This window comes from Molothrus aeneus, chromosome 1 (assembly GCF_037042795.1).
Source record: "Molothrus aeneus isolate 106 chromosome 1, BPBGC_Maene_1.0, whole genome shotgun sequence".
NCBI lineage: Eukaryota > Metazoa > Chordata > Aves > Passeriformes > Icteridae > Molothrus > Molothrus aeneus.
In genome coordinates, this window is record NC_089646.1 from 29,306,807 (window position 1) to 29,322,894 (window position 16,088).

The 16,088-nt window shown below is 35.3% G+C and overlaps 1 protein-coding gene across 1 annotated transcript in view; it reads right to left on the bottom strand.

Annotated features, from left to right (window-relative positions):
• AGMO (alkylglycerol monooxygenase) overlaps positions 1-16,088 on the bottom strand; it is a 187,130-nt gene that overhangs the window by 91,045 nt on the left and 79,997 nt on the right. Inside the window, exon 5 of the mRNA XM_066565154.1 lies at positions 14,110-14,205. Within this exon, the coding sequence (XP_066421251.1) occupies positions 14,110-14,205 (96 nt within the window). The remainder of the gene's footprint in view (positions 1-14,109; positions 14,206-16,088) is intronic.

The following is a 16,088-nucleotide window of genomic DNA, read 5'->3' on the forward strand; positions in this document are numbered from 1 at the left end:
TGCAAATAGGTGCCACTGACCCAGAAACAAATACTCCTTCACCCTTCAGTACATTTGACTGCTGGTTTCTTCTCAGTAAACTTCTTGTACCCTGGCACAAACACATTGACACAACAAACCTGACTGGGGAACTGATGCAAACCAAAGCTGCTTTTGTTTTGTTTTTCTAAGTCAGTTTAACTAGATCAGTTACTGATTTTGGTCCAATATATGGTCATTGTCATGAGCTGGAGGCATGAAGAGACAGTAGATCAGCATAAATTCATCATGGAGCTACAATCTAAGGAGATGACTTGACAGTACAGAAAGATAGCCTTGATCATTTTAGTACCAACCCAAAAATTATAGAAAGTATCCATTGCCAAAAGCCACCTCTAGTGTTTCAAGCTTTGTCAGAAAATGCTGAAGAATTAAGTTTGTGTGGGCAGGCTATCTGCTAAATTAGGTACTCTCAGCTACTATGGAATTAGAGGAAAGCCAGCACTGACTTCAAATTTGGTGCTTTGGTTAGCTCAACAGAAGTGTGTGGACAAACAAACAACATTTTCTTTGAACACAGCAACTATTCTTTAATCCCAAGGACAAATCCATCTGTCAAAAATTGATGCAATCACTGGATGACCAAAAAGGACATCTATTCACAATATATTCTGAAATGGTATCTATTCACCATGTCTGATTATGGCCATAATGTTTTGCAATTAAAAGGGAGCAGGGGGCATTAAAGCAGCTAAATAAAAATGCTTAGACCTTAAGAAACAAATCCAAGAATCTATAATTCTTTTCCTTTTAGAGAATTTAATTAGTGAATTTAATACTCATACTGCCAAAAGGGGTGATCTGTTATATAATAATAGACCTAAGATAATAATGGCAAAAAAAACCAAACAACCAAATTTAGAGGGACAGTCATTACTCATGAGAGCAGGTCCATTAATCAAAAAAAGATTTTCATTCCTTTAAGGTTTACAGAACAAAGCCCTTAAATACAGCACTTCCATGTCTCCTTCATTTACAGTTCAGCAAGTGCAAGTAGATTTAGATTCAAAAAGCAGACTTAGGATGCATTTAAATTGTTATGAATCAGGTAAAGATAATAAAAGGAAAAAGTAACATTGTTTCATTTTTTCTCCTCAATAACTGAAAAAATAACATCTACTTAATTGCTTAAGTAGAGAATTTCTGTAATTAATGGAGTATAGAAATATGAAAATTCTTCACATACATAGAACTGTAATATTTGGACCATCTTTCTTAAAATCCTGCTCACACTTGACTGGAAAAACAGAGTCCTGAGATAAGTTTGTTTTGTTTCATTTAACTGAGAAGCCAAGGACAACATAAGCAGGATCAGTTCTCCCTCAAAATAAGTTCAAGTCTGAAAAGACCACCTAAAGGTAAGAAACGATCCATCATTCCTGCTAGTTCCATTTTCTGCCTTTCTCAAGCAGAACATCCCACTGTTTTAAGATATGTGAGATGTGACCATTAAATTAATTTAATCTGAGACAAATGTTTTGAATTGAACTGCAGCCCAGCACCTGAGAGAGCACTGATTTATCTAATAGACCACAACTAACTTTGATCCAGTTGGTTTTAATATAATTTTAGCTCAATATTTTAACAGTTTTGTAAAAATAAACCAAGTGTGCACTAGGAGAGCAGGGAATCAGTAAGGATTAGTAGTCTTCACCTTTATCCTACAGGTGGATTATAACAAAATGTCCTCAGAATGAATGCCTTCAGGTCTCAATATCCAGCCAGCTGAATTAAAATTTTAAAACTAAAATTCATCCTTTTGAAAGTCTACATAGTACATCCTTATGCTAAAGCAGAACTTTTTGCCTTGGGCCTCTCTAAGGACCTCAGGGTATAACTTTATATAAATTTATATGCGGAACTTTAAATAAATTTTTCTGACTAATAATAGTGAAAGTATTTTCTTTGGATAATGAAACCGCTCTCAGCCCTTAAAACAGTCTTTCTTTGAGTGATGAAATTTAAAAATCTACTGAAATATCTTCTCTATGTCATAATTAGTGATTGATACCCAAGCCTATTTTGATAAATTATTCACTCAAGGTCACCTCCATTGCAAAGACATTTTAGCCCCATTCTGAGGAAAATATCATCTGAGACAACAATCATAACCACATGACTTTAAAGCTCAGAGGGGGTGCAAAACTCTCTACCTGATGAAGCAAAAATCTAGTATGTTGACATTAGCAATCCATAAATCAATGCTTTGTCTAAAACACATCAAAAATATTTTTTCACCAGATAGTCAAAATAGTGCAGGGTGCTATTTCTAGAAACTTCCTTTGCCATCAGTAAGTTTACTTGTAGATATTTAGCTCATTTCTAAAAAACCATAAAAAACTGTTGTCAGAGGAAAAACTTTGGTGCCAAAAAATTATAAATGCATAAATGCTATAAATATAAGCATATATCTTTCCACCATACAGAAATATATCACCACTGAAAAGGTCAATTTTGAAAGCTCTTGCAGCACTTACATGTCAAACAACATAGCTCTTTTGTTTAAATTTGTTGAATTTTTCTTTATTCTGCCATCTTACCTAGGGCAAAACTCCTAGAAGCAGATTTTTCACCTAAGTAAATTGGATAGGATAGCAAGACAATTTTTACCAGACATGATTCTGACATGGTCATGTCAAGCTGACAGGAACTTACTGCAGTCATATTGAAAGAAATTAATTTTGTAAGAACTGACTCATAGCAACAACATTTAATGTGGTGTAGCAACAGCCCTAGTTCAAAAGAATGATCCAGAGAGAAGAAAGGCAGTGGCAGGTATCCTGCTTACCCATCTACCTTTCATCTGTCAGTCTATCCTCATTTCTGTGTATTTATTATGTCCAGACATTTTCCTTGGAGAATGGCAAGTTTAAAGGAGCTCATAAGCATTCTTTGTAGAAACAACCTGGCTTCCACTGCAAGCACAACCAGTCACCAAAGCACACAGATCACTAAGTTTCAGCCATTCAGAGAGAAAAAAAATTTCAGCCTGCAATATCACTGTATTCAAATCTGTTTCTTAGAGTAAGAGCTTTCATGATCACATATCAGAAAAAAAAATAAACTTTTTAAAGAACACCAAACAAATGTGATAAGAAGATCAGCTTAGTTTTTATGCTCATAATTGGTATTTTCATTTTTAAAAATCTGCTACTCTAATTTTTGTATCTGACTTTTTTATTGGAAAGTACTCTAAAAAGTAAAAAAATAATAGCTGAAATGTCATTTTTCCATAACCCTGCCATCAGTACTTCAAAACTTATTTCATATTACTCAAAAGAAAAAAAGATCTGCTTGTGGATATAAAATATTCTTATTCTATGTATCATCAACTAAAGTGATTTGGGGAATGCAGCATAATAGCTACCAATACCCTAAAAGTTGAAATACTCCAACCGTTGTCCAATGATAACCTTATCTGTATTTTGACCATTATGACACTGGGGGTTTACATTTGTGTTTGTTTCCCTGATACAGACACCTACTGCTCTAAATCAACTCCTGTCTGCAATTTTTCCTTTCTCAATTAACACATCATGTGCACCTAAACTCCCATGCCAGTGACCCATAGATGAACTGCAACATTCCAACAAAACTCTTTTCCTGTTTCCTTCATTTTTTAACATCCCATTGCCACAAAAATAATTTTTCACTTGTCAAAATCTTTAGAAATGGACTCAATAAACTACCTGCAAATCAAATATGTAGGCATGTCATATATGTATGTTATAAAAGTTGTTCCCACAAAACATGTATTCTTATTTCTTTTCTTTAAAAACCGATGTATTTCCTCTGCTATACTTGGGTATCACTAAACAGTAAAGCAGAATTACTGACAACAATTGAAGCAACTCCAAAAGTATTGTAATAAATAGGCATGCTTAGAAATACTTTTCATTCATTACTGAATAAAATATCCTGGAATTGAAATCTTCAAATATAGATGATAGAAACTAAATGGATTTTTTTCCTACAATAGCTGTTCTTATATAAAGATGTTTCCATTGTGACAGCAATCCCTTTCCTAAAGGGAAAGAACATTATGGAATATCTCTTGTGGCATGTAAGCACCTCCATCTGCAGTCTCAGAGTTTGTCAGCACCAAGGGAAATCTTTATTGCCTGGTACCTGCACCACTTCAATGTAGTTCTTGTTTAAGTAATGAGAAAAAATCGTGACATGAAATCCAAGGGAAACTTTACATCTTGTGTAACAACTCCTCCTGTCACCACTACCACATGAATCTTAGCTCTGTTTCAACGTCAATGTTAGGAAGGAATGTCAACTGAGTAAAGCAGGCAACCTTACAGTAAAACTATTCGCATATAATTTTTTTTTTTTCCTTTGAGCATAAGGAAAGCTGTTTGTAGCACAGCATTACTTTCAATATCATGGTGTTACTGATCTGCAGGACAGAAGAGGGTAAATTCATCCCTGGAGCATCACTACGGAGCACTCTGAACTTAACTTTGGGCTTTCTGTTAGACTAGTTGGTAGTAAAACACATACTACAAATAATTTCCTCATCAAAATCAAGGTAAGATTCTTATTCCTGGTACATAAATCTATATTTCAGACAGCCTGGTGGGGAAATTTTAAAATATGACCTTAATTACATTCCCCAGTAGAGCTGCTGTGTTAATTCAGGACAACACACCCATGTATTTATACAGATGGCTCTGGTGACCAGATTTGCCATGTAAAATCTCTACAGGGAAGCTGAGGAAAGGCAGAACTCCTGGGATATGTGCTCGTCTGCCAGTTTCACACTTTGAAATCCTTGGCAAACTCTGATTTATACACCGCCAACTGTTTTCCTATCTGATTAGGCAGTTTTCTACTCCAGTAAGCATGTAAAATAGATATAGCTGAATTTCCACACTGAGGAGTGAAAAAACAATATTTATAGTTTAGAAATAAAACAAGTGAGAGAATCAGGCATGTTGGGATCATAAAGAGTTTCACAGAGGGTGAATTTCTGATAAATCTGGATTGTAGGAATGGGAGGTGAAAGCCTAGTTTTAATGGACGGTCTGGTTTAAGGCATATTTATATAACAAACACACAGACTTAAGAAATGTGTCTATAATAAATTGTCTTGAAGGCAGGCTGTTGTCACTTTCCATTGTTTTACACCTCAACCGGGAGGTAAGGTTTGAATCAAATTGGCATCTTACATGGATATTAAATTAACTGTTTCAACAATTGGATGCAACCTTTTTGTTTTCTTCATCGGTCCAATTAAGCTTTGTGGGAAAGGTGAGCACATACAGGAAATTTCAATCATTTTTTTCTGCTAAAAATGAAAAAACTTACAGTAACTGATTGGTTTAATTGCAGCATTACAAATAGCAGAGCATGGAGCAAGTCACACATTCAGTCATACATCAAGTTAAGCATTTTAAACAAACTCCAGGAGAAAAATTGCTATACAATTTTAGTATTTTTCAGCAGCCTGACAAATACATTCTGGTAATTGTAGGAAAAAAACCCAAAAGTCATAAATCAGTATGCCAGCCCTGAAATAAACTAAAATATAGCCAAGTGAGGCTCTTCATCTTCCTTTCTAAACAGATAAAAAATAGTCAGCGGTCTATACTTTGTGATTTTAACAAAGAATGGTCTTTCAAATTTTCTGTTGGCTTTGAAGCTATAACTAAATAGATTCTCAATGAGTACAAGCCATGAGAAAAACTCAAGAGCATTATGTGTAATATGTTAAGATGGAAAAAGAGGGTTTTTTTAACAAAGAACAGAATCTTTAACATTATTAATGTGATACCCTTTCATTATTACATTAAATTTATTTGGTAAATGAATTGTTTAGATTATTTTTCCAGGATGCAAAATGTATTGAACTGTGTTACATCTCTAAGCTCACTTCACTTTTATTTTGATAATTCTCCAGAGACCTAATAGACAGAAGTGACCTAAATAAAATTCTTTAAGTACAATCTTTAATTTTAGGTTTTTTGCAGGCAGATTAGCAATAGTCAAGCTCACTGTTGCTGAAGTGAACATTTAACAGCTGTTGCCTGCAAGAAGTCTTTGGTGAAAGGAACAGAAGCCAACACTCAAACTCTAGGACTTAACTACTAGGATCCAAATTGCAGTTACTGATTATGTTCTTGTCCCATAAACCTTTTATTTCTGGCCTCACTAGCAACTCAGCTTCACCAGGGAGGATTCTTCTGTCTGGATTGCTGCCCATCAAATGCAAACCACCAACATAACCCTAATTATCATGCAACAGCCACTTTGAGTGAAAAAGATCATGGCTCCTGTGCTGCATATTGTATTCAGAGCTATCCAGTGCACAGCATTATTAAAATAGGAGTTCGCACAGAGTTAAAATAGGAGGCTCTTCCTGACACTACTAAAGTGGAGCATTGGCATTCTGAATCACTGAGCTTTTTAGTGCCAAGGAAGGAACTCCAAACTTCATCCTGCTATGTTTTTCCTCATTATACTGTGTTCAAGCACAACGTACACTTAGCAGGACAGGAACAGTGTGCTCTCTTATGAATGTTTTATTTTCTCTCTCTTTTGTTATTCTTTTTATTTAAAACAAAAAGCAGAGTTACATGCCTTATATATCTAGAAAGACAATACTTTCTCCCCTCATGGGGCAAGTGAAACATGGAAAACTGGAACTTATTTTACAGTTATTGCAAGTATTTGTGTTTAATGATAGTGTTGTCAGCTTTGCCCTTTTCTGTGTTCTGGCAAGTGCAATGACGACAAGACTTTGATCCTACAGGTTGGTCAGAAAATCTAATAAGCCCTTTTGGCAGACAGGCTGGATTGAAGCAGTGAGATCTCTTTGTTTCTTGGAATCATGCTTAAGTTTTGATGTCTGTATTGCATATATAGCCTAGCTGGACCTACAAAGTCACTGTCTGCATTAAAGAAAGTATGTTTATCTTCCTGGTGTTTTTTGAATTTGTCTTCTTTCACTCCAGAGTAAGCATGTGATTTGAGAGTTTGCAGTAAACAAATGATGAATTTATGAGTGATAAAAGCATCAGCTATCAGGAATGGGGCAAGAACTTTCTTTTGTGAACCAGAGTTTGGTTCTTTATGCAAATCAACAAACAGTTCTTTTCCTATTGTTTTTAAAATAATTTCTTGGATCTTTGTTACAGTAAGACAATATGCAATAGGCTGTGGATGATATCACCTGTTCCTAGGAATTCCAGTTAAATCATCATGTCATTGAATATTCACTGACACGATCTTGATCATCAGACTAGGAGAATGGCTGTAATCACCTCTAATTACCTTCATCCCTTTGATCACTTTTAGCAAAAGTCTTCTGAATGGTAAGTTTCTGATTCCTTGTAACCTGACAGGGACAGATGTGTGTGTTTCTAATTTAAATGAAAGGGAACATCAGACAGAGTTGTGTCTATTTTTGGCTAACATGCCCAAATTAAAGGAAAGAAATTCATTATTTCATTAAATGAAGCAATATACTAGAATGAAAAAATAAAGGTTTTCTTGGCATATGGTTTTTGAATTCAAAGTGACCTTCTAGAATCGAATTCAAGAGATACTGCAGTTTCACAATTCTACTTAATACATTGGATTATTACTGATTTTAACTTTTACAGATGATACTTTTTAGATTAAGAAAAAATCAACAAAAAAACCCCCAACAAACACAAACCAAAACACTAGCAGCAAAACAAAAGCAAAAGGATATTTCTTATCCTGGCCAGAAGATCAGATCAGTCCACCGTACTCTATTTCCAATGTGATCCATTCAATACCACCTGTTTGCCATAATTTTACAAACACTTTCATGAGTTAAATTTGACTCATATCTTACTGACCTTATAGGAAATATTCATGGTCCAGTAAACTAGTAATGAATAAACAGACATACTTTGTAAATATATTACTGTATAAACAATAAGTATATGAATTATAAAGAATAAATATATAACTTTGTAAACCAGAGCCAGAGATAGTTTCCCTCCCAACAAAGCATCTCCTTTTTTATTGGCAAACTATTCAATACTTTTGCTCTTTACCAAAACCTTCCTTCAACTCCACAAATCAACCACAAGAATAAAACTATTCTCTTTCCAATACAAACACTAAAACATGTAACAGTCAAATAAGTTTTGTAATAGTCAAATAAGTTTTGTTAAAATGATTTTTAAATTCAAAGTCTTATTTCTTGATAAAATTTACATTTCTGTTTTGAGAAATGGATTAAAAACTACTTCAAGTACTTGAAATAGATGAAATAGACTTTGTAACATTTTTATTTTTTTTACTCCTGAAATCCCTTCTTGCTTATTTAAATGAGACTACAGCACACAATGCAGAGAAAACAGGTCCAAGAAAATTGAAAAAAAAAGTTTGCAAAGAAATAGACCAATCTCAATTGTTAGGACCTGGACAGTAATAACTGAATATTTTGTCTATTGTTTCATATTGTCACTTATTTATCACAGTCCTGATTATGATTCTTTCATCCAATTCTTTCACAATCCAATAGACTTTTGTCTCAGCTTCTGCTTGAAAAGACAAGTAAGTCCTCTCGAGTGTCAAGAAGAGCTTTTGCTAATGATATGATGGTAATCACAGGTGTACTGCTACTTAGAAGAAATTATGTATTTTTTTTATGTATGCTTTTTGCCTATTTTCCTTTATTTTACCTGGTTCCTCTGTTTGTTTAATTTCCTCATTGGAAAATAAAGTCAAAACAAAACAGGCTGGTTTTTTTTCTGAATCTGGCCATCTTCCTAGGTATGATCTGATTGATGCAACAATTTAAGGACTGCGCCACAAGAGCTCACCTGAACTCAGGGAGCCCAGATGGGCTGTGCAGGGCATGAAAGCAGGAAGAATTCCCAATTTCTCTCTTCCAAAGCTTTCCCTTAAAGAAAACTGAGCGGAAGCCAAAGGTAAAACAAGACTTAGACAAAAACTTAGACCAGTACACAATGTGCGTGCATAAGTGAAAAATAACCTTTTGACAAATACCATACACTTCCTCAGCAAGTTTCAGTTTTACTAATGGGTGTGTTCTGATAACACCAATTGTATTTTTCCCTATATCTGTAGCAATTTTATGCCTCTCTTTCCAGTCTGCATGAGGGGTTGCTAAAATTATTCCCATTCCTCACCTGTTTTCACCCATGTTCCTTCTGGTTAATAGTTGTGGCTCACCTTTTTCTGCCCCCAGAGCTGGATGAGGTAGAAAGACTTAAACAAGAGATGCCTTAAAAAACCTGACTTCTGTGAGTATGCTAAAGGGCAGATCATATTCTCTCCTTAAATTAGAAAATTAAACAGAAACCAATACATGTCAAAGATCAAATAGGCAAGGAATAATCTGTTGCTGCAATTACTACCATCAGGGACTGGATCAGTTGATACTTTCTAAATACAGTTTGACATCTCATAAAAATTACAGCTAAACCAACAGAAACTAATTTCTGTTTTTCACAGGTGTCTATAGGTTATAAACACACCTAACTTATTGGTTGTAATAAATGTATAATGGAAGGATATAGTTTAATATAAGCCATAGACCTTCTGAATCACCTGCAAAAATAAACCGAAATGGAGTATTTCTGTCTGTCAGTAACAGTCCTGAAACATTCAGTGGCTTTTGAAAAATTAGTTTTTTAGTGCCCTTTGACTAAATTTTTCTTTTTTTTTTTACTTTCCTTATGATCTAGATGAGAATGGTCTGTCTGGTCACAGAAGCATTTCTCCCAGACTATTTAAGAGTAGATCTGAGCCATTCAACTGACCTGAACAGTACTGGATAGAAAAAAATTCTTTTTTTTTTTTTTTTTAATTTATTGAGATCACAGAACCATAAAATCATTTAGATTGGAAAAGAGCTTTAAGATCATCAAGTCCAATAGTTAACCCATCACTGTCAAATGTTTTCCTCAGGGGTCTTCTTGGGTTGCCTTTTTTTTCCTTCATTTTTCATTTAAATTATTTACTAGGAGTTTATTTCAATGCTTTGGTGCTACTCAGAGATTTATTTTGAATCCTTGACAAAATCTTGTGATAATTTCAGATTGTCATGTACATGGTGCAATATTCATAGAATCATTAAGGTAGGAAAAGACCTACTAGACCATCAACTCCTACCCTTGACTAAACACCACCACATCACTTAACAATTGCACTAAGTGTCATGTCCAGACACTTCTTGAGCACTTCCAGTGATCGTAACTCCATCACCTCCCTAGAAGCCCATTCCAATGCTTAACTACACTTTCAACTAATAAATTTTTCATGATGTTCAACCTGAACCTCCTCTAGCACAGCTGGAGGCCATTTCCCCCGGTTCTGCCACTGGTTGCCCTGGAGAAGAAAACGGCTCCCACGTGGCTGCAGCTTCCTTTCAGGCAGCTGTAGAGAGGATAAAGCCGCCCCGAGCCTCCTGTTCTCCAGGCTAAACACCCCCAGATCCCTCAGTCACTCTCATAAGACTTGCGCACCAGACCCTTCACCAGCTCTACTGTCCTTCTCTGGACAGGCTCCAGCACCTCAATGTCTTGTGGTGAGGGGCCCAGAAGTGGACACAGGATTCAAGATGTGGCCTCACCAATGCAGAGTATAGGGTGGAAATCCCTGTCCTGGTCCTGCTGGCCACACTATTGCTGATCCAGGCCAGGATACCATTGGCCTTCTTGGCCACCTGGGCACTCACATTGGCTCATGTTCAGCTGCTGTCAACCAGCACCCCTGTATTCTTCTATGCTTAGCTGCTTTCCAGCTAATCTTCTCCCTGCCTGTAGCCCTGCATGGGGTGGTTGTGATCAAAATGCAAGAGCTGGCACTTGGCTTTGAATCTCATATCTCTGGTCTTGGCCCATTGATCCAGGATGCAGTGGAAAAAAAAACAGTTGAACACAAATATATGACATATGACTCAAAGTTGTATTTTCACTCTAGCATACACAACTTTATTAATTTCAGGCATGCCTTTCCTGTATCAATAGTCCATTCTAATAATAAACAATAGTAAAAGAATCCAGCACCAGAAAAATAGTATAATTTTTATATAAGATTTATAGAGCTTAAAATGCTGTATTATTCTATTTGAAATTAGAAAAACTAATGTATACCAAGCATGTAGGAAATACAGAAGTCTAAATGAGGTTGAACAAATGTGTACTTTTGATCTTTATGATACTGTAGTCACAAGAATATATGAGTCACTTGAGTTAAAATAAAATAGACCATGTCTGATCTGTTGGTAGTAAAGCTGGACAAAAACTGACATAACAAATAATGAGACAGGTCAAAGTTATAACACAAGAAACATCTCTTAATATTTTTTTAAGCAACACTGGACATGTGTAAAATTTAAGTATAGGAAAATACCAGGGATTGTATTTGGCTATAAGCTTTTGCTCTAGGCTGAAACATGGCACAGAAAGTTTCAGAAGAGCATGATCATTCTTTTGTAACTACTGAATGCAATTTATATTTCTCTCAAAACAAAACATCTTCCCTCAGAAGCTTTTTCATGTACTTAAAATCTTTCCTATTAATTATATACACCTTTTTTTCTCCTATAAAAGAAAAAAATTCTGCATGTCCTTTCCTTTTCAGTCCTGTATAAAAAAAACAAACAAACCACCATCTATTAAGGAAGAGAGATTTTTTCCCCCCTCAATCTTACTAGATTTTATTTTTCTTAGAGAGAAAGACGTGCAATCAAAAGTCGTGAAGTGACGATTTCCAAACATCTGTGACTAGTCAATGTGGGCCAAAACTGTATCAGGAAATTGATACTGATGAAAAGCAATAGAAATTTGGGGGGAAAAAAAATCAATTGCTTCTTCATTTTACAAGCAAACGATTACATTACTGTAAGATTACATTGGCAGAAGGGAAATAATGAGGTGTATCTCCCCATGACTCCTAATGACATGTAACAGCACCCTCCATGGGCTCCCAGAGCTGCTGGGTGATGATAAATATCTGCTCTCAGAGCAAGGGCTAGCAGCACTTGCTGAGACAGGATGCTGTTTGCTATAGAACCCCAGGCTACAGCCCTGAACAAACTCTGTATGTTAGTAAACTGACAGAAACAGAGACTTGAAGAAAGGATTTTCATAGTAATAAAATCTGTGTAAGAAAATTAGGATCATTAAAATTCAGAAAAGGACTATTAGAAAAAAAAAAGAGCAGCAATAGTTTTAAACAGTTAAATTATGATAGCTATTGCAAAGAAACCCCAATATAATGTTGAAGCATCATATTAATTTCACCAAAAATATAGGGTAACATAAGCCTGAATAGTTGATACCATTTCCCTTCCTTTCCTTACTTTTTTCTGTCAGTGCCTTGCCCTTGAGAGCAGGAAATCTGCTAATACATGGTGTAACCCTATTTCTATTTCAACATAATTTTTGACCTTAGAGCATGACTCCAACATATTTCAACCGATTTCAGCTGTGCTATAAAATCAACAATATCAACATTAAGAATAACTTACCTTGTAAGCAAAGTTCTATGAGTGGATCAACTGGATTAATACAAAAAATCCATTGTTTTTCTACCAGCATAATAATTTAATAGTAAGGAGTGCTTATCTTTTCATTGAGACTGAAATTCATTCTTGTTTAGACTAGTGTCTAAACTTGGCACATTGCACATATGCTATGGAAATTCCTTTTAAGCCCTACAAAGGATTTAGCACTTTAGAGGGATGTAGGCAATTTATAAGCCTCTGAAATTCACTTTAGAAACTCTAGACGTGCACTGTGGCACCAGTGCTGAGATTCATTGAATTACAGCTACACAGCAGAATGTTAGAAATCTCTCAGCCAAGGAAGAGATGGCATCAAACACCAAAGACACAGATGAGGCATATTATAATTTTTTGGTGGCAAAGCACACTAAAACTAATTTTTAGAATCTAAAGCATGGCCAAAGAAACTGCTACCATATGAGGCCTAGTATTCATTTGGTATAGTTTCAAAGACTGCTAAAATTTTTTGAAAATATTTTAAAAAGCTTAACGTGCATTGCTTCAGTTTATGCCACTTCTGGTGATGTGTGTGACATTTTATCTAAGCCTTTCCTATTCGCATGGTGTTTTAGATCATCAGACATATGTTAATGCTTTTAGAAATGCGTCCAACAGAAACAAAATGTCAATAATCAAAGTTTGCTATTGGTCCACTATAACTATCTCACTTTTAATTCTTTAAATTCTTTTTTTAATGAAACACACAGAAAAAAAAATTTAAAAAATCTGCAATTTAAACAACATAAACACCTAAAATATCAGATGAAGAAAATAAAATTCCCTAAGGACTGTCCTATGCATCATGAAATTAGAGAGGAAAAGGCATCTGTCTGGGCAGAATAAACAAAGGAGTAAGTGTCATAGAAATAATTAGCCCACAGCCCACCTGGGGCTATTGAGAAATATGCTACTGACTTATAACATAAAGTACTTTTAAATACCTCTATTGTAATGTAAGGAAGAAGGCAAAGGCCATTGAACTACCGGAGAAGTGTGGGAAACATCTTGCTAATTACAGTGTGTTATTAACCATGTATAGATATGGCTATGCATTCACAAAACAGAAATGAAGTTGTGTAGTCATAAACAAATATCAGATAATCACAGAGCATTTTTCATCTGAGAATTACTTGCATTAAGAAAGAAACAACATCATAATTTAGTTGCAACTCTAAATGATCTTTAAGAAGCACCAACATTTGGGTATTTTTCCCTAAAATATTTATCCTAGAAATGAAATCAGCTTCAGTATCTGCCAAAAATGTTTAATAAGCTGCAAGATGGGAAAATACAGTATTAAAATAGCAAAAAGTTTTGATTCCTTACAGTTACTTTTTTTTTTCCTAAATCTAATTGGGACCAACTGGCCTCATTGCTTCTTATAAACTTAGCAATATATATTCAGAAAAAGGAATAAAAATGAACAGATGTTTCTCCTTAAAGAAGTCAGACAAAGATTTTTCTTACACAATAAATCAGCTGCTAGTGCATTTCCAAGACACTGCTCCAGGCTAACTGTTTAGGTATGGCTTAAAAACCTGGTTTACCTCTGTATGAATCCAAAACTGGTAAAGCAGATTAAACTGTAAATGAACAGCAAACACCGAAGGGGGAATGAAAAGAGCCATGGGCAAGTTGAACATCTGAAAAATGAGAAAGAAAACATACATTAGATATCTAATTCTAAACTCATGATGATATAATGAAGTACTATCAGGAGCTCAAAGCACTGCACAATACATTTGCTTCTTCTAATACATCCATAATGCAGACATTACATAGTGTACATAGATAGTGATTATTATGTTACTACTTGATGTGCTATAGCAAATGAGACACAAATTGATCCAAAAGAGCTTTCCCACAAGCCAAACTGAGCAAGTAGAAAATACAACATAAGAATTCATATATTCTGGTATTAGATGTTTATGCTGTGTACTATATGGAGCAGACAGCAACATAGCCTTGACATTAAGGGTTGCCCTATAGGGAAGAATTATCACAGATTAAGCAAGGTGCAAATTTATAACACTATAGGTTTTCCATCCAAACTCTCTACATAAGCACCATGAGGGTAAGACAGCTTGCTTGGCTTTCCAAGTTAATTATAATTCTCACCTTAACTTTCTTATTGCATCTCCCATTAAGTCCCAATATAGTGCTCATTCCTAAAAACATGCTAGCATGATAAAAGTATCAGAAAACTGCTTACTTGGGAAATTCACAATTAATTGTTTAACTGGCTGAGCAACAGAATAAAACTTCTAGGACCTTCATCTGTTAAAAGTTAGTAATTTTTCTTCAGAAAAAGGATGATCTTGAAAGATCTTATCTTTTTATTTTCCCTTTTACCTGATATTGTGTTATATCACCTACATTGAAATGTTAATACTTCTCTAAGATACAGAGATTTTTCCTAAACTAAACAGTAGCAGAGGTATCTTCAAAACTTTAAATCTCTTTAGCACTCAGGGAATATCTGTTTGGCAACAAGAGCTCCCTGTGAAGCACAGGAAAACTAGAAAAATATATTTCCGAATTACTACTGTCCTTTTCACAAAAAATCAAATCTTTTGACATCCAAGAAGGCAGTCCAATTACCATGACAGGCCTCCTGGACCAGGAATTCCTTTAGTGTAGGTCTGGGTATAGCATGTAAAACCAGTATTCTCTCAGTTTTAGCCAACAGGGCTGCCCAATAGATTAGAAGTCACACTGAGGCTGTGAAACAGCTGCACTTCCACCCCAGTGATGTGACTGATGCTCTTAAGAAAGTCACCACAGACACATCTCACTGTGACAAACCAATGGAGGACTGGGACCTTGCAATATCAGCTTTGTCTGCTGGCTTCAACACCAGACAATGTCTGAAACAGTAGGACAAAACCCTGAAGCCATTGCAGTATCACCTGGCAGGGCTGCGACAGCTGGGATTTCAAAATCTACATTTAAAGGCTTCATGGATCACAGCTGCCCCACAAATTACCTATGGGGTGTTTCTGTTTCTGTCTTGGAAGCTGCTTTCCAAGAAGTAAAGGAATTAAAAGTTAATAGAGGGGGACTAAGTTTCTGTCTAATGGCATGATAACAGCAGGATTTTTTAAAAAAAGGAATGGAGAGGAAATTGATTAAAAAAAGCCCAAAAAACCAAACCAGATGGTTTTCAGATTGTTCATGGAAGTGGTTACAGGATTGAAAGCAAGGTTAAAAAAATTATATGCTTTTTCCCTAAAAGTATCAGAAGCAATTTGGTGGTATTTACAGATGACTCAAAGGGGAAAGAAAGATCATCTTCATATTTATTTCCTAACTTACTTTACAGAAGAGTACTAGGATTTCCCTGCTAAGCGGTGGGATGAAGGAAATTTTGTATAAATCTATAGCTAAATTTGAAGCTGTCAAAAGAGAATGCTTTACTAACTGCCTCACATTTTCTTGCAGTGTAAGCTTTATTTTGCACAGAAAGGATTTTAAAGATCATTTACGGAAGTCAAACTCATACGGAGAAATGAAAACTTCTCCCATA